This window comes from Nannospalax galili, unplaced genomic scaffold (assembly GCF_000622305.1).
Source record: "Nannospalax galili isolate Female #2095 unplaced genomic scaffold, S.galili_v1.0 scaffold406, whole genome shotgun sequence".
Taxonomy (NCBI): domain Eukaryota; kingdom Metazoa; phylum Chordata; class Mammalia; order Rodentia; family Spalacidae; genus Nannospalax; species Nannospalax galili.
The window spans coordinates 7,089,335-7,110,598 of NW_008357033.1; the positions used below are offsets into that span (position 1 = coordinate 7,089,335).

The 21,264-nt window shown below is 49.8% G+C and overlaps 1 protein-coding gene across 2 annotated transcripts in view; it reads left to right on the top strand.

Moving 5' to 3' along the window:
- Positions 1-20,689, top strand: part of Cand2 (cullin associated and neddylation dissociated 2 (putative)) — a 31,488-nt gene extending 10,799 nt beyond the window's left edge. Inside the window, exons 5-15 of one of the 2 annotated variants that reach the window (XM_008854915.3) lie at positions 2,310-2,575; positions 3,731-3,836; positions 4,002-4,144; positions 5,928-6,220; positions 7,805-7,946; positions 8,276-9,778; positions 13,025-13,120; positions 15,016-15,185; positions 16,690-16,854; positions 18,832-18,939; positions 20,085-20,689. In XM_008854915.3, the coding sequence (XP_008853137.1) occupies positions 2,310-2,575; positions 3,731-3,836; positions 4,002-4,144; positions 5,928-6,220; positions 7,805-7,946; positions 8,276-9,778; positions 13,025-13,120; positions 15,016-15,185; positions 16,690-16,854; positions 18,832-18,939; positions 20,085-20,312 (3,220 nt within the window). In that variant the 3' untranslated portion in view covers positions 20,313-20,689. The remainder of the gene's footprint in view (positions 1-2,309; positions 2,576-3,730; positions 3,837-4,001; positions 4,145-5,927; positions 6,221-7,804; positions 7,947-8,275; positions 9,779-13,024; positions 13,121-15,015; positions 15,186-16,689; positions 16,855-18,831; positions 18,940-20,084) is intronic. The other variant, XM_029557070.1, reaches the window with a different exon arrangement.
- The last annotated feature ends 575 nt before the right edge of the window (positions 20,690-21,264 follow it).

Consider the following 21,264-nt stretch of genomic DNA (forward strand, 5'->3'; position numbering starts at 1 on the left):
TAATAATAAATTTTAAAAAATTAGAAGATTTATTAGTGTCATGGAAAGACAGCATAGCAGGGGATCTGAGGAGAGTTCAGGCCCTAAGGCCAGAGGCAGCATGGCAGGGAGGCTCTGAGGAGAATTCAAGCCCATGTGACAGAGTCGGGGTTTCAGAGGAAGCGGGTAGATTCCATGCCACAGGGTTGATGAGTAGTCCGTAGTACAATATATGCTTGTAGTCCAACTGTCTCTGATCCCCAGGTGGCATGGGAAGAGAAGAGGGTCTTGGATTTGGAGGAAGGAATGTGGGACTTTGAGCATGTGAGTGTAGGGATGACGAAAAGGAGCCTATATTAGTTACTTTCCTTATTTCCTGTTGCTGTGATAAAATATTTATTACCAAGGGAACTTATAAAAGAGTTTATTTGAGTTTATGATTCTAGAGGTTTAGAGTCCACAGTGGCAGGCCTGGAAGCAGAGATGGCCAGAGCAGAAAGCCGAGCAATCACATCATCAAGCAGGCATAAAAGCAGAGAGCAATAGGAAACCCTGTAAGGCTTAAGAACTCTCTAAGTCTGCCCCCGGTAATGTGCGTCCCCCAGCATGGCCACATCTCCTAAACCCTCCAAAAACAGCACCACCAACTAGGGATGAAATGTTCAAATACTAGGAGCCTATGGAGGACATTTTCATTCAAACCACCACAGAGCCCGTTAACAGGACACCTACCCTCTAATAGCTTGGAGTCTGTTAGCCTGGGGCTGATACACAGAATCAGCTGCAGATGGCATGCCTGAGCAACATCTGTTCTGGGCTCTGACACACTTGAGCCCAGAGCTTGTTCATGGTGAGCTGACTGTGGAAGGTAATGTGGAAGGATGAGGCTGAAGGGCTGGGCAGGAGCCCCAAGGATGGATCTCTTTCTTCCCCTGCTCTTTCCCTAGACAGGCAGGACTGGCCAATTACTTCTTTTATTTTTATATTTTGTGGTGAGATTGAAGCCAGGGCTTTGTACGTTCTAGGCAAGTGCTCTACTACTGAGCTGCATCTCCAGCCCTCTCTACTTTTTATTGAGACAGGTGCTCTCTTAAGTTGCTCAGGCAAACCTTAAACTCACTCTGCAGGCTTGACTGGCCTTAAACTTGACTTCCTTCTGCTTCAGCCTTCCTGGCAATTGAGGTTATAGTCCTGTGCCCCCAGACCTGGCTTGGCATCCATGGGCTATCTGAAGGAAGTGGACTCCACCAAACCTAGAGTGGGCCACAGAGGCACAGACTAGAAGATAATCCCAGAAGTCTGTTTTAGGAACCAAGGGATGGACAGAGGGCTACAGTGGGGGGCATTCCAGGAGCAAGTGTGTATATTTAGGCATGTTGAGTTTGTGGTGCCTGGGAGGTTCCCCTCAACTGTGAACTCCATGGGGACAGATCCTGGGAACAGTCTGTCCTGTTAGCCTGGCTTCCAGCAGAGACCTTGTCACACAATAGATGAGTAAATAGGCAATGGCCCCAGAGTGGTCTGGGCTGGACACAGGTCCACGAGGGTGAGGTCATTGAGGGCAACAGATTAAGGAAACAAAAGGTCTCAGGACACTATAGGGTAGAACTTGCCCAGGGTTGGTTTGATTAGAGAAGGAGCTGGGGCTGCAAAGGACCAGCTTTTGCCTATGCCGTAATCATCAGGGTATCCAGAGGGAACTGGAGAGCCATGGCAGAATTAAACAGAAGAATGATCATGTCTTTTGTTTTTTTATGGGTTTTTTTGTTTGTTTGTTTGTTTGATTGTTTGAGACAGGTTCTCTCTGTAGCTCCCTGTAGTCTGGTCTACATAGTAAGTTCCAGGCCAGCTGGGAACTTGATATGTAGACCAGGCTGGCTTCAAACTCACAGAATTTTGCCTGCCTCTGCCTCCCAAGTGCTGGGATTAAAAGCATTCACCACCACACTAGAAGAGTCATGTCAGAGTTGGTCCACATACACTAGTCTCAATGGGCAGGGTGGACTTGGGGGAGGGGCACTGAAGCAAACCCTAGGCTCCCAGGAATTTGGGATAGCCCCATTGGAGCCACCATGGCCACCACAGCCCAGCTGAGAGACTGGACACCTGAATTCAACTCTAGGCCATGCACTATTCACTAGGGGCCTTCAGAAAGCCATCTTTTTCTGCTTTCCCCACCTGTAATAAATCATTTAGTCACTCCTCGATATTGGAGGGCTGCTTCTCCAGTTTCCAAGGGCCTTGGCATATGGCAATTTGGAGGAGGAGGCCCAGAGAGGATGCCGCCTGCCTGGGTGTCTTGCCTCACATTCCTTCCTCTCTGTCCCCAGGTTGGGCGCGCCGTTAGGCACCTTCCATGCTAGTCTGCTGCACTGCCTGCTGCCCCAGTTAAGCAGTCCTCGCCTGGCGGTGCGCAAGCGTGCTGTAGGGGCACTTGGTCACCTGGCGGCTGCCTGCAACACTGACCTCTTCGTGGAGCTGGCTGACCACCTGCTAGACCGGCTGCCTGGCCCCCGTGCACCTGCCAGCCCCGCAGCCATCCGCACACTAATCCAGTGTTTGGGCAGTGTGGGCCGCCAGGCTGGCCACCGCCTTGGTAAGAGGGCGGGGCAGGGCTAAAGCTGGGTGGGGCTTGATGGGTATGGGCGGGGCTCTAGCCTAGTGCAAACTGATTTTCCTTGGAGGGGGCTCAGTCAGTGCAAACTGACTTTCCTTGGAAGGGACTCAGTCAGTCACTTCCATGGCCTTGAGGTTCAGGGATAGTTACAAATCATGACATCAAACCATTATATAAAATGTGTTCCATCTTCTATTTTAACAAGTACACCTTAATAACCTGTGAGCCAGGTTTGAGTTTTTTTAAACTATTGAGGATAATACATCCATAGTTAGCCACAGTGTTTAATATGTACTCCAGCAAATTTTGGGTTTTATGCATACTTGTGAACCCACACCACAGTCAAGATGCCCAGCATTTCCATCACATACACACCCTTTTCCATTCTGGCCTTTGCTTTGTCTCAGACAGTCACTCAGTTGTGGAGTGGGCTGCATACTAGAACAAAGCAATGTGGGTAATCAGGATGACCAAGCCCCTCCAAATTCCTGGCTCTCACCCAAAGGGATTCTGCTAGCAGCCACTCCTTGACCACACTAGGGAGCATGGATCTGAGAAAGAGGCCTGTGCAGGCTTAGACTAGGGCTCAGGGTTGATTGAGCAGGAATAGAGTCTAGAAAGGGTGTTGGGGGGTCTCCAGGTCAGTATGTTCATTCTTGTGCTGTGGGAAGAGCATAGCTGGAAGAGGGCTGGTGCATCCTCTAAAACATAGAGATAGACCAGCAGGGGCCCTTCTTGCATTACTCCCCCTTCGTTCTATCTGTGACTGACATGCTAGTGTGGGAATAAGACCCAGCCCCAAAAGTGGCCCAGCCTCACATGCTGCTTACTGCATGCTCACTCTGCTATGGGCTTACTCTGCAGGGACCCAAGCTAAGGTCTGTCTGTATTGTGTTGTTCATTGGTCTCTATACTTTGGTGATCAGTAGACTGAGTCAGGAAGACTTGTGAGTTGCCTACAGCCCCATTATACATAGGTAGCCAGCAGGCTAGACCCCAGTCAGCTTGCCCATGAAGCCTCTGAGTTGAATTTGCCTTGTGTGGCCAGAAGTACAAGGTCAGAGTAAGGCTGAGTGTTATGAATTGGTTACCTGGGGAAGGTTTGGCCGCTTCAGTGACCTCTTGGCCTTGCAGGGGCCCACCTGGACCGCCTGGTGCCCTTAGTGGAAGAATTCTGCAACCTGGATGACGATGAACTCCGGGAGTCCTGCCTCCAGGCCTTCGAGGCCTTCCTGTGGAAGTAGGTGCCAGGGTTGTGCTGGAAGACAGGCCTAGTAACTCAGTGGAGAGGGTTGGGGGACAGGATGCCAGCCTCAAAGCAGTTAGACCTTGGGGCTCATTTTGGGATCCCATCCTCACCCTGCCCTGCTGGGGTCCATTAGAACCTCCCCTCCTTGTCCTACAGGTGCCCCAAGGAGATGGGCCCTCATGTGCCCAATGTGACCAGCCTCTGCCTCCAGTACATGAAGCATGACCCCAACTATAATCACGACAGTGATGAGGACGAGGAGCAGATGGAGACCGAGGACAGCGAATTCAGTGAGCAAGGTAGGTGGACAGCCTGTTGTGGAGAACAGCAAGGGACAGTGACCAAAGTTAGCCCCATGCTCTGGCTTCACAGATCTCAGGAAAGAAGGCAGTGTCATTATATCCAGCCCAGTGTCTGTAGGATGAACTAACCAGGATCAAAAGTACTTGGGAGAGAAATGTGCCAACACTCAGCATGTAGACAGTGACTGTGTCATCAGATACTAAGCCATTGGATTCTGGTATTTGAGGGTGGGTTCTAGAACCAGGCTCCCGCAGGTACCAAAAAATGGCTCTAATTGTCACCAAACATCCACTGGTATTCTAAGTTCTCTGATCTCATGTTCCCCATAGTGACCCTAAAAACTCAGATATGATTATCATATTTCAGATAAGGAAACAGAGAAAACACTAGGAAGTGACGTAGCCAGGACCTGCGCCAGCTCTGACAGACACCTACCTCCAAGCCACCATTTTTATAAATGGTTTTCAGGACAATGCTTTTAGCCTAACCAGGAAAGCCAGAGATGAAAAGATAGGCACTGAGAGACGGTAGGTCCAGGTGGAGAATGGGCTCAATGGCTTCTTTCCTCTGTTCCTGGAGTCCTCTTCATCTCTCAGATCTCTAAGGTAGAGAGTATAGGTGGAGACAAGCAACTTAGGACCTCATGCAGACTTGAAACAAATTCAAATGGGCATCCCAGAAGCTTTGAATGCCAAGCCAGGAATTGAACATTTTCTTGCCAGCAATAAGGAGCTGTGGATGCTTCTTCAGGGGTGGTACAGGTACATTAGAGGGAATATCTGTTGAGCTGACCAGTGGATGCTGCCCATTATGGCTCACCCTGATTTGTGTGCCATGGGAGTCTCAGTTGTCAACAGTGGCACAGTAGGAGCTCCCGGTCTCAGATCCTGGGCCAAGGGATGCTGCTGGTCAGGTTCACACCCTTCAGTCCTCATATGTCTCCCCTAGTGAGATGGGTGGGCCTGGTTCTCAGCTTTCAGTTTTCTAGCTATGTGCCCTTAGGAGAGTTTCTTACACTCTCTCTGAGCCTTGGTCTTGACATCTAAAAATGGGGTCAGCAGTCCCTTTGTTTCTGAGGGGGTGGTAGACTTGTGGTCTGCTACCTCTCAGGGTCTATAAAGAAGGAGGTCATACAGACCCATTCTTTCTTTGGCGTTTGCTTTGCTTGAATACCTTCGAAATCAGGACTCTTGAGAGACTATGACTAGGTTAGGGAAAAGACCACAGGAAGGTGGCCTCCCTTTGGAAATCCCAGTAAGTGAAACATCCAGGCCTGAAGCCAGGAGGTGACTTGAGCCCAAGATGGCATCTCTGAGTCTCCATTGCAGACATAGGGTCCATGTTATCTTTTGTGAGGGAGGGCAGGGTCTTACTGCGTAGCCCACACTGGTCTTGAACTCCTGATCCTCCTACCCCATCTCTCAAGTGCTGGATTACAGGCCTGAGGCAGCACACTCAGCCTACTTTTTCCCTGCTGTAGTCAGACAAGGGTCTGAAGACAGAGGAAGGGCTGTAAATGTTTGCTAAAGCTGCTTCCTGTCTCTAGGCTCCAGTTCTGTTCTCTACAATGGGGAACAGCCCCTGCCCCAAAAGGGTGCCATGAGGCTGAAATGAGAGTGTGGATTGAAGGGCTTGCCATTCCTAGCCCACCTCAGGTTGGATGGCATTCCCAGGAAGGTGCCAATAGTGATTTTCAGAAGGCGAAGTCCAGGGTAGGGATTCTGCTGCCATCCTCCCTGGGCTGGGAGACAAGGCTCCAGGTGTCTTATTCTTGCTCAGAGAGTGAAGATGAGTACAGTGATGATGACGACATGAGCTGGAAGGTTCGCCGTGCAGCGGCCAAATGCATGACAGCCTTGATCAGCTCACGGCCCGACCTGCTGCCCGACTTCCACTATACCTTGGCGCCCACGCTTATCCGCCGCTTCAAGGAGCGGGAAGAGAATGTCAAGGCAGACATCTTCACAGCTTATATCATGTTGCTGCGACAGACAAGGCCCCCTAAGGGATGGCTGGAGGCTGTGGAGGAGCCCACCCAGACAGGCAGCAACCTCAACATGCTGAGGGCACAGGTGGGCCATGCCCTCTCCCACTCTCCCTCCCTCCTCCCCGGTTATAACCCCTCCATCCCTGCCCCTCCACCTCCGCACTTCCCATCTCTCCCCCTACTGAGGGGTATGGAGTGGGCACCTGCTCAATGCCTGGCCTGGGTGCTGGGTACTAGAACACAGTAGAACATTCAGATTGAGTCCCTAGCCCTGGTCTGCTTGGGACACATGGGCAACAATACAGGTGGGCTTCCAGAGCAAGAACGAGTTCTTTCATTCTAAGAGCAAGCAACCTGGAAGAGTGGCAGGATCTGATCCACTTTGAAAAGTTCTCTGGCTGCTGGGTGGAGAATGGATTATTAATAGGACAAGAATCCTAGCTAGGGACCAACAGGAGGACATTGCAACTGCATCCAGGTAACAAGAGACGGCACCTTTTCCTCAGTGTTAGCAGAGGGATTGAGAGGAATAGTCAGGCCTGAAAAGTAGGGTTTGAGCTGAATCATTGGATCTTGTTGATGATGGGTTGGATGTGTCTTAGACAGGCAGGTATCAGTTGACTTCTAGGTCTACTGGGATAGGAGACACTGAGGAACCGGTGTCCTATACATAAATGTATAGACCAGACTTCTTTTTTTTTTAATTTTTATTTTATGTGTATGAGTATATTGCCTGCATGTGTGCACCTGTGTCGTGCAGTCCTGCAGAGGTCAGAAGAGGGCTTCGGATTCCCCTGGAACTGGAGTTAAGGACAGTTCATAGCTGCCATGCAGGTGCTGGGAATCGAACTCAGGTCCTCTGCAAGAGTAGTCAGTGCTCTTAACCACTGATCCATCTCCAACCCCTAGACCAGACTTCTATACATTTATGTTTAAAGACCTTATTGGCTGTAAGTAGTGTATTTTCTGTCATTATAATAAAATGCCAGAGGCTGGGTCCCTACTAAGAAAAGAGGCTTATTTGACTCAGGTTTGAAACACAGTGTCCAAATAGCACGGTCCCTTCCCTAGAGAGGATTGCCTAGCTGTGTGATGTCATGACGGGTAGCATCGTGGCAAGAGTGTGTATAAGTTAAATGATCGATGCTGACACAGGAAGCCACCAAAGAGAAGGACTAAGATCTTACTTGTTAGTGGCCCTGTCCATTAGAACTACTCCTTCTAGTGACCGTCCACTAACTCTACCTCTTCAAGGTCCCACCCCTAGTACCACCACACCAGGGACCAAACTCACAATATCATGAGTCCTTGTATGCACAAACCTTATCCAAACCATAGCAGATACCTAGGTTGAGCCACTAGACAGGCAGAAGATGCGTGAGTCAAATTGGAGATGCAGGTCTGGGTGGTGTTAGTATCCTTCCTGTGATGGGACCAGGAAGGCTTCAACTTCTCATGGAGATGGTGATGACAGCCAGGCTGCCTGGGTCACTTTGAACCAGTTCCTTGTCTACATTTACAAGATGGAAGCTGTAGTCATTCTGTGTCTGGAATCTGAATCAGGTGACTGGCACAGAGAGTGATGGGTACTGAGGTGTTCTGTCCACACTGGTGTCCTCCTCGGGGGAGGCTTCCTGGCCTGGTTCCTGATCACCCAACCTGCCCACAGGTGCCCCTGGTTATGAAGGCTCTGCAGCGACAACTTAAGGATCGGAATGTGCGGGTCCGACAAGGCTGCTTCAGCCTCCTCACCGAGCTGGCAGGTGTCCTCCCTGGCAGCTTGGCAGAGTACATGCCCATGCTGGTGTCAGGTAGGCTGGGCTACAACCTGGTGTGTACTCTTTGGGCTTTTTTCCGAAAAACAGACCCCTGCCCAATATTGAGCCCTTACTCCCTGAGAGCCTGGGCCACCATCCTGGGTTGAACCCTGTGCAGTGACAGCCCACAGTGCCTCCCCTTTGTCTACAAGGAGAGCAAGTCCTGGCCTTGTTTCCCTCAGCCTTGGCCTCTGGCCAAGCTGTGACCTCTGGGGACTTCTGTGAGAGTTTTGGCTACTTTGGTTCAGTGTGGATGCCTGTGGTCACTACATCCCCAGGCTGGGTCAGGGTCTTTACCCCATAACCTTTGTTCCCACCTGAAGGCATTGTCTTCTCGCTGGCTGACCACTCCAGCTCCTCTACCATTCGGATGGATGCCCTGGCCTTCCTGCAGGGACTGTTAGGTACAGAACCGGCTGAGGCCTTCCACCCACACCTGCCCACCCTTCTGCCACCTGTGATGGCCTGCGTGGCAGATCCTTTTTACAAGGTGGCAGCTGATGCCTTGCTGGTGCTGCAGGAGCTGGTGAGGGCTCTGTGGCCGCTGAACAGGCCTCGGATGCTGGATCCTGAGCCCTATGTTGGAGAATTGTCCACAGCCACCCTGGCACGACTCCGTGCTACTGACTTGGACCAGGAGGTGAAGGAGCGGGCCATCTCCTGTGTGGGCCACCTTGTAGGCCACCTGGGCGACCGGCTTGGGGATGACCTGGAGCCCACACTACTGCTTCTCCTGGACCGCCTGCGAAATGAGATCACCCGGCTGCCTGCTGTCAAGGCGCTGACTCTGGTGGCTGTGTCCCCATTGCAACTTGACCTGAAGCCCATCCTGGCTGAGGCGTTGCCCATCCTGGCATCATTCCTGCGCAAGAATCAGCGGGCACTGCGGCTGGCCACACTTGCTGCCTTAGATGCCCTGGCTCAGAGTCAGGGACTCAGCCTGCCTCCACCAGCCGTACGGGCTGTGCTGGCTGAGCTGCCGGCTCTGGTCAGTGAGAGTGATATGCATGTGGCCCAACTGGCTGTAGACTTCCTTGCCACAGTGACCCAGGCCCAGCCGGCCTCTCTGATAGAGGTCAGTGGACCAGTGCTGGCAGAGCTACTGAGATTGCTGCGCTCACCCCTGTTGCCTACTGGAGTGCTGACTGCCACAGAAGGCTTCCTGCAAGCACTGGTGGGGACCCGCCCCCCATGTGTGGAGTATTCTGAGCTCATCAACCTGCTCATTGCACCTGTTTATGACCAGGCTAGGGATGCGGGACCAGGCCTGCACAAGCAGGTGTTCCACTCACTGGCTCGGTGTGTGGCAGCCCTCTCAGCTGCCTGTCCCCAGGAGGCAGCAGGCACTGCCAGCCGCCTGGTCTGTGATGCCAGGTCGCCCCACTCAAGCACGGGGGTCAAAGTCTTGGCCTTTCTGTCACTGGCTGAGGTGGGCCAGGTGGCTGGGCCAGGCCCCCAGAGAGAGCTGAAGGCAGTGCTCCTGGAAGCCTTGGGGTCTCCCAATGAGGATGTGAGGGCTGCAGCTGCCTATGCCCTGGGCCGTGTGGGTGCTGGCAACCTGCCCGACTTCCTGCCTTTCCTGCTGGCACAGATTGAGGCAGAGCCCCGGCGGCAGTACTTGCTGCTGCATGCACTCAGGGAGGCCCTGGGGGCCTCCCAGCCTGACAGTCTGAAGCCCTATGCAGAGGACATCTGGGCACTGCTCTTCCAGCGCTGTGAGAGCCCGGAAGAGGGCACACGAGGTGTGGTGGCTGAGTGCATTGGGAAGCTGGTGCTTGTGAACCCTCCTTTCCTCCTGCCTCGATTCCGGAAGCAGCTTGCTGCAGGTAAGGGAACAGGTATAGCCAGAGCTGGCCCAGCAGGAAGTGGACACTTGACCCCCAAGCATTCACACATCTTACTGGGGATGAGAGTCACATGTCTGTCCATTCAGACGCAGAAATAGAAAGTACTTCCTGGGACTTACAGCCTTCCTCCTGTGTGGCTTCTAGGGTAGAGGGAAACAGTCTTTGATGTGCCTCCACCTCAAACATCCCTCTCATTCAAGGTTTCTGCACCACAGATTTAACCAACCTGGATCAAAAATATCCCAAGAAAATATTTTCTGTGCTGAACTCATGCAGACTTGTCTTTATTTCCTTTTTCTAAAAAACATTTTCGTGTGTATGTACACACGCATGCATGTACCATGGCATGCATGTTGAGGTCAGAGGACAACTTGGAGGAGTCGTTTTCTTTTATTATGTAGGTCCCAGGGATTGAACTCAGGTCATCAGGCTTGGCAGGAAGTGCCTTTATAGCAAGAGCCATCTCACCAGACCTTTAGCCTAAACAATATAGAATAACAACTATTGGCATGTCAAGTATTGTAAAGAATGTAGAAAAGACTGGAAGGATATGTATAAGTTCTGTGCAAACTCCACACTGTTTTGTAAATGGACTTGGGCATCATTGGCTTAGTATCCACAGAGGTCCTGGGATGTGTCCCCCAAGGACACTAAGACAGTAGGGTTTCAGATGCCACTAGGATTATAGTCGTATAATCCTATAGCTAGAATGTCCTACCTACTTGGGAGACTGAGGCAGAAGGATTATGACCTCAAGGCCTACCTGGTTACAGAGCAAATTTAAAGCCAGCTTGGGTAACCTAGTGAGACCTAGACTTGAAAGAAAGAAAGGGGCAGGGGAGGAGAGGAAAGAAAAGGCAATGGGGCTGTAGCTCATTGTGTACCTAGTTTATACGGGGCCCTGGGTTTCATTCCTAGCTACACACACACAAAAGTGGGATATGTTTCATGATGCCATTTTCATAATCCTGGCTGGGACACAAGCTGTGTTAGTTTTCTCATTGCTGTGATAAAATATGTGACAGAACAACTTTAGAGAGGAGAGGTCTATTTTGGCTCAGTTTAAAGGGAACATTCAGTCTTGGAGAGGAAGGCATGGTGGCAGGAGCAGCTTGGTCCATGGCAGCAGGAGCTTGCAGTGTGACTTGTTCACATCTTGGTGAATTAGGAAACAACTCAGGCTGGAATCACAGCTCTGACAAGGCTCACCTTCAGCAGCCTACTTCTACTAGCCAGACCCCATGTCCCAAATGTTGTACAACACCCCCCGCAACACACAGCACCACCAGCTGGGGACCAAGTGTTCAAAACACAGGAGCCTATGGAGGGCATTTCAGATTGAAACCACACAACTCACTGAATGCTTCAGGCAAAAGTTAAAGCAGTTCTCTGAGGACTGGGAATGTGGCTCAGTTGTGTTTGCCTAGCATATACGAAGCCCTGTTCATAGTGACACACACCTGTAATCTTAGCATTTGGGAGGTGGAGGCAGGAAGACCAAAAATTCCAAGTCATTCTCAGCTATATAGTGAGTTTGAGGTCAGCTTGGGGTACATGTGATTCTATCTAAAAAATAAAAAAGAACAGTGTAGAAGCAGCAGCTCATTGAGGGACTGGAGGCTGCAAAGGTACAAAGAGCAAATGCTAGGGAATCCAGGGCTTTTGTGACATGCCCTTGAGGTTTGGCAAGGATCAGGAGCAGTCAGGAGGGCACATCCTGTCAGACCTCCCTCAGAAGCTAGGCAAGCAAATTGTGGGCTCTGGCTCCTAGGAAAAGATCTCCAGGCTTTGAGTAGTGTAGTGGCTGACAAGGTACAAATACAAGGTACAAGTCCTGCTTACCACAGAGCAGGGAGAAACAGGATTTGTCATAGGTCCCAGCACAGGCCTACTTGGGCTGTCAGGCTGGGCAGAAGCAGCTGCCTGGCCCTCACCACAAATGGACGGCATTGAAGACATTGTCACATTATTGGTGGAATCTTGATAGAGTCTCAAGATGAGGAAGGACCATGCTTTTTCTAGGCACCAATTTCCTTGCACAGGGTAACAACCAGCTAACATGCCAAATCTCTGAAGCTGAGGGCCTAAATTTGTTTTTGCAGTGCTGGGAACCCAACTCAGGGCTGCTTAGCACATGCTCTACCCCTGAGGTACATCCTTCGGCCCAAATTAGTGACTTGCTTCTAGAAAGTTCTAGGACTTCCTGGATGGCTGTTTGCATGCCTATCCTTGTCTCCATCTCCCTTTTCTGCCCATGTGGTTTCCTTGCCTTGGTTTACTGAATCCTAGCAAGCAGTTCAGGGGATCTGAACATGGATCCTCATCCTTAGCCATGTCCCCTTCCTTTCTCCAGATACTCCACTCAGAAAGCCAGCAGCAAAATGCAATGAAGCAAGTCTTTGTGACTGAGCTTGGGGGAGGTCTGAGGTCTGTGGGAATATCCTTGCCTGCCACAGTGTCCCTTGTTGCCTGCTGGGGACCTTGGGCTCAGGAGAGACCTAGCTGAGAATTCTGGGTCAGCTGTGTAGCTTCAAATGTGAGCTAAGCCTCTCTTTCCTTGTGTAGAAAACAGATTGATGGTCTTTCTTAGTCATTTCTTTGTTTTGTTTTTGAGGCAAAAATCTCACTTTGTTGCCCAGGCTAGCCTTGAGCTCATGAAGATTCTGAGTCCTTGGTTTGACAGTCAAGCACCACAATGCCTTCTTAAAACAATTCGTTGTTTTAACGAATATTTTATTATTATGTGTCAACAGAACTATTGTGAAGTTGAACTGAGAGAATGTCTGAAACACCCAGTGTAGTCTCAGCCTAAGGGCAGATCTTTTTTTTTTGGTCTTTTTGAGGCAGGGTCTCCTTGTAGCCCCAGCTGGCCTGGAACTCACTGTGTAGACCAGGCTGGCCTTGAACTCACAGAGATCCACCTGCCTCTGCCTCCCAAGTGCTGGGATTAAAGGTGTGCGCCACTCTGCCCGGCATGGGCAGATCTTACTTCTGGGACCTGGTGTTCCATTGACACCTGCAGGGTGGGCCCAAGACCCAGCCATTTACTCCCCCAACTGCAGAAGGAAGAGTTAGGCAGATTGCAAGCTGCTAAGGGGAATGACTGCATGGTCTTCCTGGAGGGGATTGTTTCTCCGATGGAGGAGTAGACTTCTGTGTTTTGCTGGCCACAGGTCTCCAGCTTGACCCCACCCCTTCCCTACACTGTTGCCTCTCATCCTGCAGGTCAGCCATACACCCGCAGCACAGTCATCACTGCCGTCAAGTTCCTCATTTCGGACCAGCCACACCCTATTGACCCCCTCCTGAAGAGTTATATCGGTGAGCCTCCCCAACTTCCTGTCTTGGCCACAGCCAGTACCCTCCACCCCATCCTGGAGCTTGGCTGGGACTCCTTACAAATTAGCCAAGGGAGTCAGATTCAAAGGCCACTCACCCTGTAATGGACAGCAGGGCCTGACTCTCAAGTGAGGAGACCTGCCTTCAAATTCCTGTGTTACCACCAAATCTGGATAGGCCTGGCATCCCCCTTCCTATGGCTGAGTCTCATTTCCTCTGACCTGGCTGGCCTCCAACCTCATTTCCCTTTTTTCTTTCTTCAAAGATTTATTTTTATTTCATGTGTATCAGTGTTTGCCTGCATGTATGCCCCACATGTGCCATGCCTATAGAGGCCAAAAGAGAGCGTCGGATCCCCTGGTACTGGAGTTACAGGCAGTTGTGAGCACCATGTGGGTGCTGGGAACTGAACCCAGGTCCTGTGTGAGAGGAGCCAGTGCTCCTAATCACTGAGCTATGGCTCTAGCCACTCTTCCTCTGTCTGGATGAGCTATAGTGGCTACCATGCCTAGGGGCCGCCACTGGTAGGTTTCAGTTTTGCCATAGTGTGGTTTGGTTGGGTTTTTTGGGTTTTGTTTTTTGTTTTCCTTTGGCTAATTTTTTTTTAATTTTTTAATATTTTATTTCCATTTAATATGTATGAGTGTATTGCCTGCCTGTATTTAAGTGTACCTGTGGCATGCAATTCTCGTGGAGGTCAGAAGAGAGTGTCCAATTAATTCCCCTGTAACTGGAGTTGGACAGTTGTTAGCCACCATGTAGGCACTGGGAATTGGGCCCAGGTCCTCTGCAAAAGCAGTCAGTGCTCTTAACCACTGAGCCATCTCTCCAGCCTTGGTTGTTCTGTTTTGTTTTTTGAGACAGGGTCTCATGTAACCCAAGCTGGACTCAAACTTACTTTGTAGCTAAGGATAACCTTGAACTCCTGATCCTCCTGCCTTTACTTCTCAATGCCAGGATTTCAGGCACCTCAAATTTTCTTAGTGTGTTTGACCCTCAGTTTTTGAGCTCTCTGAATTGGGTAGCGTGTAATGCCCTTTGATACAACACATCATAGTTAATTCTCATAGCCCTAACATGATAGAGAGCATGGGCCCCATTTCACAGATAAGGAAATGATGAGTTTCAAGAGAAGATTAAGACTTGTCGGACTCCCTTGCTGTGTTCTCACTGAGACAGAACAGGAGCCAGTGTGGCACAGTGGAAAGGGTCACAAGGTCCCCAGTGTTATTAAGTCCTGCTCTACTGGGGGACTGCAGTTCCTCCCAGTGGGACACACCAACGGTCCTATGACAGCAATGTGTCCTGTGATTGATGATGGTCACCTGGTTGTAGTGGAGCTTGCCAGGTTTCTGTACTCTGGGAGTTATTTTTTCTGGTTGAGGTTCAGTGGTAGAGCATTTTCTTAGTATGTGCAAGGCCCTAGGCTCCATTCCCACCATTCTTCCAGAATAAGTAGAAAATGGTCAAAGTTCTCAAAAGTAAACTGTTCAAAAAGCCTATTCTCAGGAAGGTGACACTCGCCTGTCCTGCACTCGAGACCTAGGCAGGAAGAACCTGAATTGAAGGCCAGCCTGGGATGTGCAGTGAGGCCGTCTCAAAACAAAACAGAATCTTTCTGCTGTGCTGGCACTCTGCCCTGTGCTTCATAGCCACTGTCACATCCTTAATCCTAATATTGTGCTGCTGAATAGGGCATCGAGGTTGTCCACATAGTGAGAAGCCAGGCAGTCTTATGTGGACTTTGAGAGTGGCTGTGCCTGGTATAAAGTAGATGTTCAGGATCTGTCCACCCCTCAGCCTACACTGCTCAGGTCACCAAGGTGTACTGCAGAGGTGACTTTGTGTCCTATCTATGTCCCTCTTTGTTCCTGCAGCAGAGTTCATGGAGAGCCTGCAGGACCCAGACCTGAATGTACGCCGGGCCACACTCACCTTCTTCAACTCAGCCGTGCACAACAAGCCCTCACTGGTCCGGGACCTGCTGGATGAGATCCTGCCCCTCCTCTACCTGGAGACCAAGATCCGCCGGGATCTCATCCGAGAGGTGCAGAATAGCACGGGTGCCTGGCATGACCCAGCCCCTTGTTAGTTGTCCCCTTGAGCCTCTTGTGCTTTGCTAGCAGGACTAGGATAAAATCTCCCCACACAGGTGCCAAGGGCACATGGCCATGATCATACCATGCCCTTCACTTTCCCAGGAGTGTGGCCCAGCCAGGGCCACTCAGTGCCCTCTGAATCTGTTTCTCCTAGAGATAAATGAGGACAATCACCATGTCTGCACCTCAGGGCTGGTATGGCATGGGATGAGGGATAAGCCCCTAAGTGCTTACTACAGCCATGGTGCTCACTGGCACAGGGTCAGGTTGAACATCCCAGTCTCCAAAACCAAGTGCATAAAAGTATTGAGCACAAGCATGATGCTACCTATGACCTCTTAGGTCAGGTCACAGTAAAAATGCAGACAACTTTATAAATGTCTGAAAATGCCTCTGGCTGTGTAGAAGGTGTTTAAGAAACATAAATGAATTCTGTGTTTAGACTTAGGTTATGACATCTCCGTGATGTCTTTATGGATATGTAAATATTCCAAAATCCAAACGCAAAAAACAAAACCCAAGTCTACAAACCAGTGGTCCCAAGCATTTGGACTGTTGTGTCAACAATTCTTGTCATTCAGCCAGAGTAAGTCCCAGGACACAGCCATACTTGGCTCTGCCACTAAGGAGCTCAGCCTTGTGTCCAGGAGAGCAGCATTTACTGACAGCCCAGATGGCAGATGAGGGTTTAAGGGGCATAAAGTCAAGGTGATTGACAGCTAAGTCATCATACCATGCCACCCAAAGGTCTGAGGAGGAAGCAACTCTCTTTAGAGGGATAGGAAAAGTTTTCAAAAGAAAAGTATTTGAGTTTTGAGGCGTGAATAGGAATTTACTGTTAAAAGCAGGATCTCATGGTTAAAAGCTTCAGAGACTTGGGTCTCCGAGTCCGATTCTGCCATTTACCAGCTGTGTGTCCCTGAGCATGTTAATTAACCTCTCTAGCCTTAGTTTCCTTGTATGTTGAGTGGGATTGTAACAGCACTTTTTTCCTAAGGTTCTCTTGTTTTTTTTTCTTGCAACAGGATCTTATGTAGTCCAGGCTATATAGCTGAGAATAACCTTGAATTCCTAATCCTCTTGTTTCTTCCTTTCAAGTGCTGGAATTACAGGCATGTGCCACTACACTTTGTTTTTGTGGTGCTGGAGATCAAACCCAAAGCTATATGTATGCTAGGCAAGCACTCAACCAAATGAGACACATCCTCAGATCTTCCTAAGGTATTTTTAATGCTTGAGTAAGATGTTCCCCATGATGCCTGACACTGCCTGCTCAGCAGATATGAATAGGAGAAAGGGCACTGCAGGCTGAGCAGAGGCCTGAGGCGAGAGCATGAGGTGTGACTTGGGGCTAGGTGTGACTTAGTGCAGAGTAGGTGGGGGTGAGTTGCAGGAACTAGGGGAGGAACTCTGCTCCCCGGGGCTGCAAACCTGTGTGCTTCCCTCCTGCAGGTGGAGATGGGGCCCTTCAAGCATACTGTGGATGATGGGCTGGATGTGCGGAAGGTGGCCTTTGAGTGTATGTACTCACTGCTTGAGAGCTGCCTGGGCCAGCTGGATATCTGCGAGTTTCTAAACCACATAGAGGATGGGCTGAAGGATCACTATGACATCAGGGTAGGACAAGCCCCTGACAGACCCAGGCCTAGCCCAGGGCAAGGGGAGCCAGTTGCCCCAAGCTTGTTTGTCTGTACTCCAGGAACCCCACAAAAGCAGCTATGCCAACACTTTGTGTCAAGAACAGGGAGCCAGGTCTCAGACATTTCTCATGGAGCACGCCCAGCATGCTAGATCCAGGCCTATTGACGTGTTTAGGTGACTTTACAGTTTTTACTTTGTGTAGATTTAAGTGTTATCAACAACTACAAATCAAAGAGATTTGGGACTAAGAGATGGTAGCACTTGCTGCTCTTGCAGAGGACCCAGGTTCAGTTCCCAGCACCCACACCGTGACCTACAACCATCAATAACTCCAGTTCCAGGGGATCCAAAGCCCTCTTCTGGAGGCACTAGGCACATGCAGGCTAAACTTTCATACACATAAAAATAAAAAATAAATTTTTAAAAAAGCTTAGCCAGACATGGTTGCACATACTTTTTTGTTGTTGTCTTTTTGAGATGGGGTCTTCTTGTAGCCTCAACTGGCCCAGAACTCTCTATGGAGGCCAGGCTGGCCTTGATCTCATAGAGATCTGCCCACCTCTGCCTCCTGAGTGCTGGGAACTCAGAAGGATCTCCGAGATCAAGCCCAGCCTGTTCTCCATAGTGATTTCCAGGCCAGCCAGGGCTATCAGGAGACTCTGTCTTAATAGGTAGGTAGGTAGGTAAACAGTTTTTTAAAAATCAAGAGATTTTACCTGAAAATAGGGATTCCTTTTGAAAACATCCTATCAATGCTAGGTACAGTCCCACACTTTTTTATTGTATTAGTCTGTTTTCTGTTGCTATAGCAAAATGACCTGTGGCAGGTATGCTATAAGAAAGGGTTTGGGGCTGGTAAAATGGCTCAGTTGTTAAAAACCCATGCTCCTTTTGCAGAGGACCCAGATTCTGTTCTCAGCACCCATATTAGATAGCTCACAGCCACTTGTAACTCCAGCTCCAGGGAATCTGATGCCTTGGCCTCCAAGGGCACCTGCATTCATGTAAAACACACACACATATTAACTAAAACTTTAGGAATTAGGGGCTGAAGAGATGGCTCAGCGGTTAAGAGCACTGACTGCTCTTGCAGAGGACCTGGGTCCGATTCCCAGCGCCCACATGGCAGCTACAAACCATCCTTAACTCCAGTTCCAGGGGAATCCGACACCCTCTTCTGACCTCGGCAGCATTGCACGACAGGTGCACTCACATACATGCAGGCAATACACTCATACACATCAAATAAAAATAATATATTAAAAAAACTTTAGGAATTATTAAAGGTTTGTTTAGCTCACTATGTGGAGGTTCTGAGTCTGTTGTTGGAGTCTGCTAGGCTCTGGTGGCCTCACATTGGTTGGCATCACAGTGACAGGAGCCATGCAGAAGTGCTCACATGGTGAAGAGAGTGGAGTGAGGCATATTCTTTTTACAGTTTGCTCTCATGGGAACCCAGTTCCTCTGGGAACTAATTAACCCTTCCAAGGCGAGCACGCCCAACGACCTAAGCAGACTCTCCTGTCGAAGGCGCATCACCTCTCTGTGTTGCTAAACCAGGGACCAGTCTTCCAGTACATGAACTTTGGGGGGACACTCTCAAGCCAGTCTGAACTGTTCCATCTCCTGAGCCACTGTCAGCAGGAACTGTGAGCTCTGTACTTGGAGCACAGGCCCCCTGCTCCTTCCCGCCCCATGTGGCTTCCTCACTGCCTGCCCCTCCCTAATGCCTATTACTCAGTACTGTCCTGCACAGCTAAGAGTGGCTGGCAAAGCTCAGTATCATCATTTACATCTTCTAGAGGAGGACACGGGCTCAGAGTGGGAGAGCCTCAGGCAGGGTCCCAATGGGACTTGGTGCTGGTTTGGACTTGGTTGCAGGGTTCTCTTCCCTTGGGTCTGCTGTTCTGTTCTCCCGCCATTTCACTGAGCTCTGTCTCATTTCTCATGCAGATGCTGACCTTCATCATGCTGGCCCGGCTGGCCACCCTGTGTCCTGCACCTGTGCTGCAAAGGGTGGACCGACTCATGGAACCGCTCAGAGCCACCTGCACAGCCAAGGTACACTAAGACCTTGTCCTGCCTTGGCTTGAGCCTTAGAGCATCTGCTGGGTTACCACCTGCTGGGCACCATGTGCACAGCAGTGATGGGTCAGCAGCTTCCTTCTTCCCCACCTTTGCCCTAGAAGCTTCTGTTGCACTGGCTACACAGCTGGCAAATTGAAGATCCAGCTTCACACAGGGGATTCCTTCATTTAACACTGCCTGGGTGCTGGGTCGTGAGGTACCAAGGGTGTGACATTCAACTGGCTTCCCTACAGAGTCCACTCAGATCCCAGTTGGGAAGCTAGGTCTGACTTTTGTGATTGATTGGCCAATTAGAGCAGAGTCACTGCTCACATTGAGTGTCTCACGGTCTTGAGGGGACTTGGAGTGAAGCCCTTATGGAAAGCTGCAGTGCTGGGAACAGCCTGGCATGCTCAGGGCCCCAATGAAGACCTGTTGAATGAAAGAAGTCATCTATGTATGTGCTGTACTTGTTCATGTGTGTGCATGTGTGAATACAGGTGAATGTGTTGTGTGCTTGTAGAGGCCAGAGGTTGACTTATTTTTTTTTTTTTAAAAGATTTGTGTGTATGAGTGTTTTGACTGCATATATGTAAGTGCCCCTGTGAGTTCAATGCCTGTGGAAACGAGAAGGGATTGGATCCCCTGCAGCTTGAGCTATGTGGGTGCTAGAAACCAAATCCAGGTCCTCTGCAAGAGTAGCCAGTACTCTTAACTGCAGAGCCATCCAACCCCTCGGTTATCTTTCTTGATCTCTCTCCATCTTTTTTTTTTTTGAGGCAGGGTCTGTGTGTAGCTGTGAATCAAACGAAATTAGGCATTAGTTTGAAATCTACCTATGTTTACAACTTCAAAATTTTTTTTACTTATGCATGTTTTGCCTACGTGTAAGTGCACCTGTGTTGTGCAATACCCATGGAGGCCAGGAGAGGGCATCAGATCCCCTGGAACTGGAGTTTAGGGCAATGGTTAGCCACCATGTGGGTGTTGGGAACCGAAGCTGGGTCCCCCCTACTGAGAGCAGCCAGTGCTCTTAACACTGAGCTATCTCTCTAGTCTCATATATTTATAATTTTTTACACATGGTGGATATCGTCAGTCCAGGCTAAGCAAAAGACACCTCTCCTTGTCTTCTGCAGGTCAAGGCTGGTTCAGTGAAGCAGGAGTTTGAGAAGCAGGATGAACTGAAACGTTCAGCCATGCGGGCAGTGGCCGCCCTGCTCACCATCCCTGAGGTGGGAAAAAGCCCCAGCATGGCTGATTTCTCTGCCCAGATCCGATCCAACCCTGAACTCACTGCCCTCTTTGAGAGCATCCAGAAGGATTCGGCTTCCAGCCCCAGTGTGGATTCCATGGAACTCAGCTAGTCCTCCCTAGCTCAATCACAGGCCTCCCCTCCCATGTTGGCGAGCCTTGGCCTCTCCTGTCCTTCCCAGTCAGCCTCAGTGCCTTTGCTAGGGCCCCCAGCCCATTAATTCAGCAGTCTCAGAGAATTAGGGTCATTTTCACAATGCCACCTTTCACTCTCCCTCCCTTGGGAGTCCTGCTCAGCACACTGTAGTGGGCTCACAGGTGAAACAGGACGTAGGCAGGGGTTGACTTCATACTTCACTTGCTCTGGATTCCAAATGTTTGGCCAGGGGTGGGGCTGTTTAGAGCCCATACAAGCTCTGGGCCCAAGAAACCTGAATCATACTTAGCATGAAATTCAGAATGCTTTAGAAACTCTTGAGTTGTTTATCCTGAGGGTGGGTGGGTAATGGGGACAGGCTTGGGCCTGATGTTTAACCATCTCTAACCTCACCACACAGGCCTAGAGTTAGTTTGTGAATTCTTTAAAGTTTTGAATATATCTTTTTTAGTACTGAAAATTCAAATACAAATGACAGGCCAAAGTGGTTGTGATCTGAAGTTATTCAAAGTTGCTTCTCCCACACATAGCACCCAGTACCTAGATGTTTCAATAGTTCCCAGGTTTAAGGCCAGAGTAAGTAACTTAAGTGAGACCAGCTGGATATAGCTCAATGGCAGAGCACTTGTCTAGAATGCACTAAACCTTTTAAACCCCCAGCACTGCAAAAGTCCTGAAAGTGATTAGTTCACTCCAAATTTAAGTTTTGTATTTGCAGTCTTGTATAGATCAGGCTGGCCTCAAACTCACCACTTAGCCAAGATAACCTTAAACTTCTGATCTCCCATCTCTGCCTCCTAAATGTCTGGGAGTGGTGGTGGAGATCTCTGGGAGTCCAAGGCCAGCCTGGTCTACATAGTGAGCTCCTCTCAAAAAGACCAAAAAAAAAAAAAAAAAAAAAAAAGGGG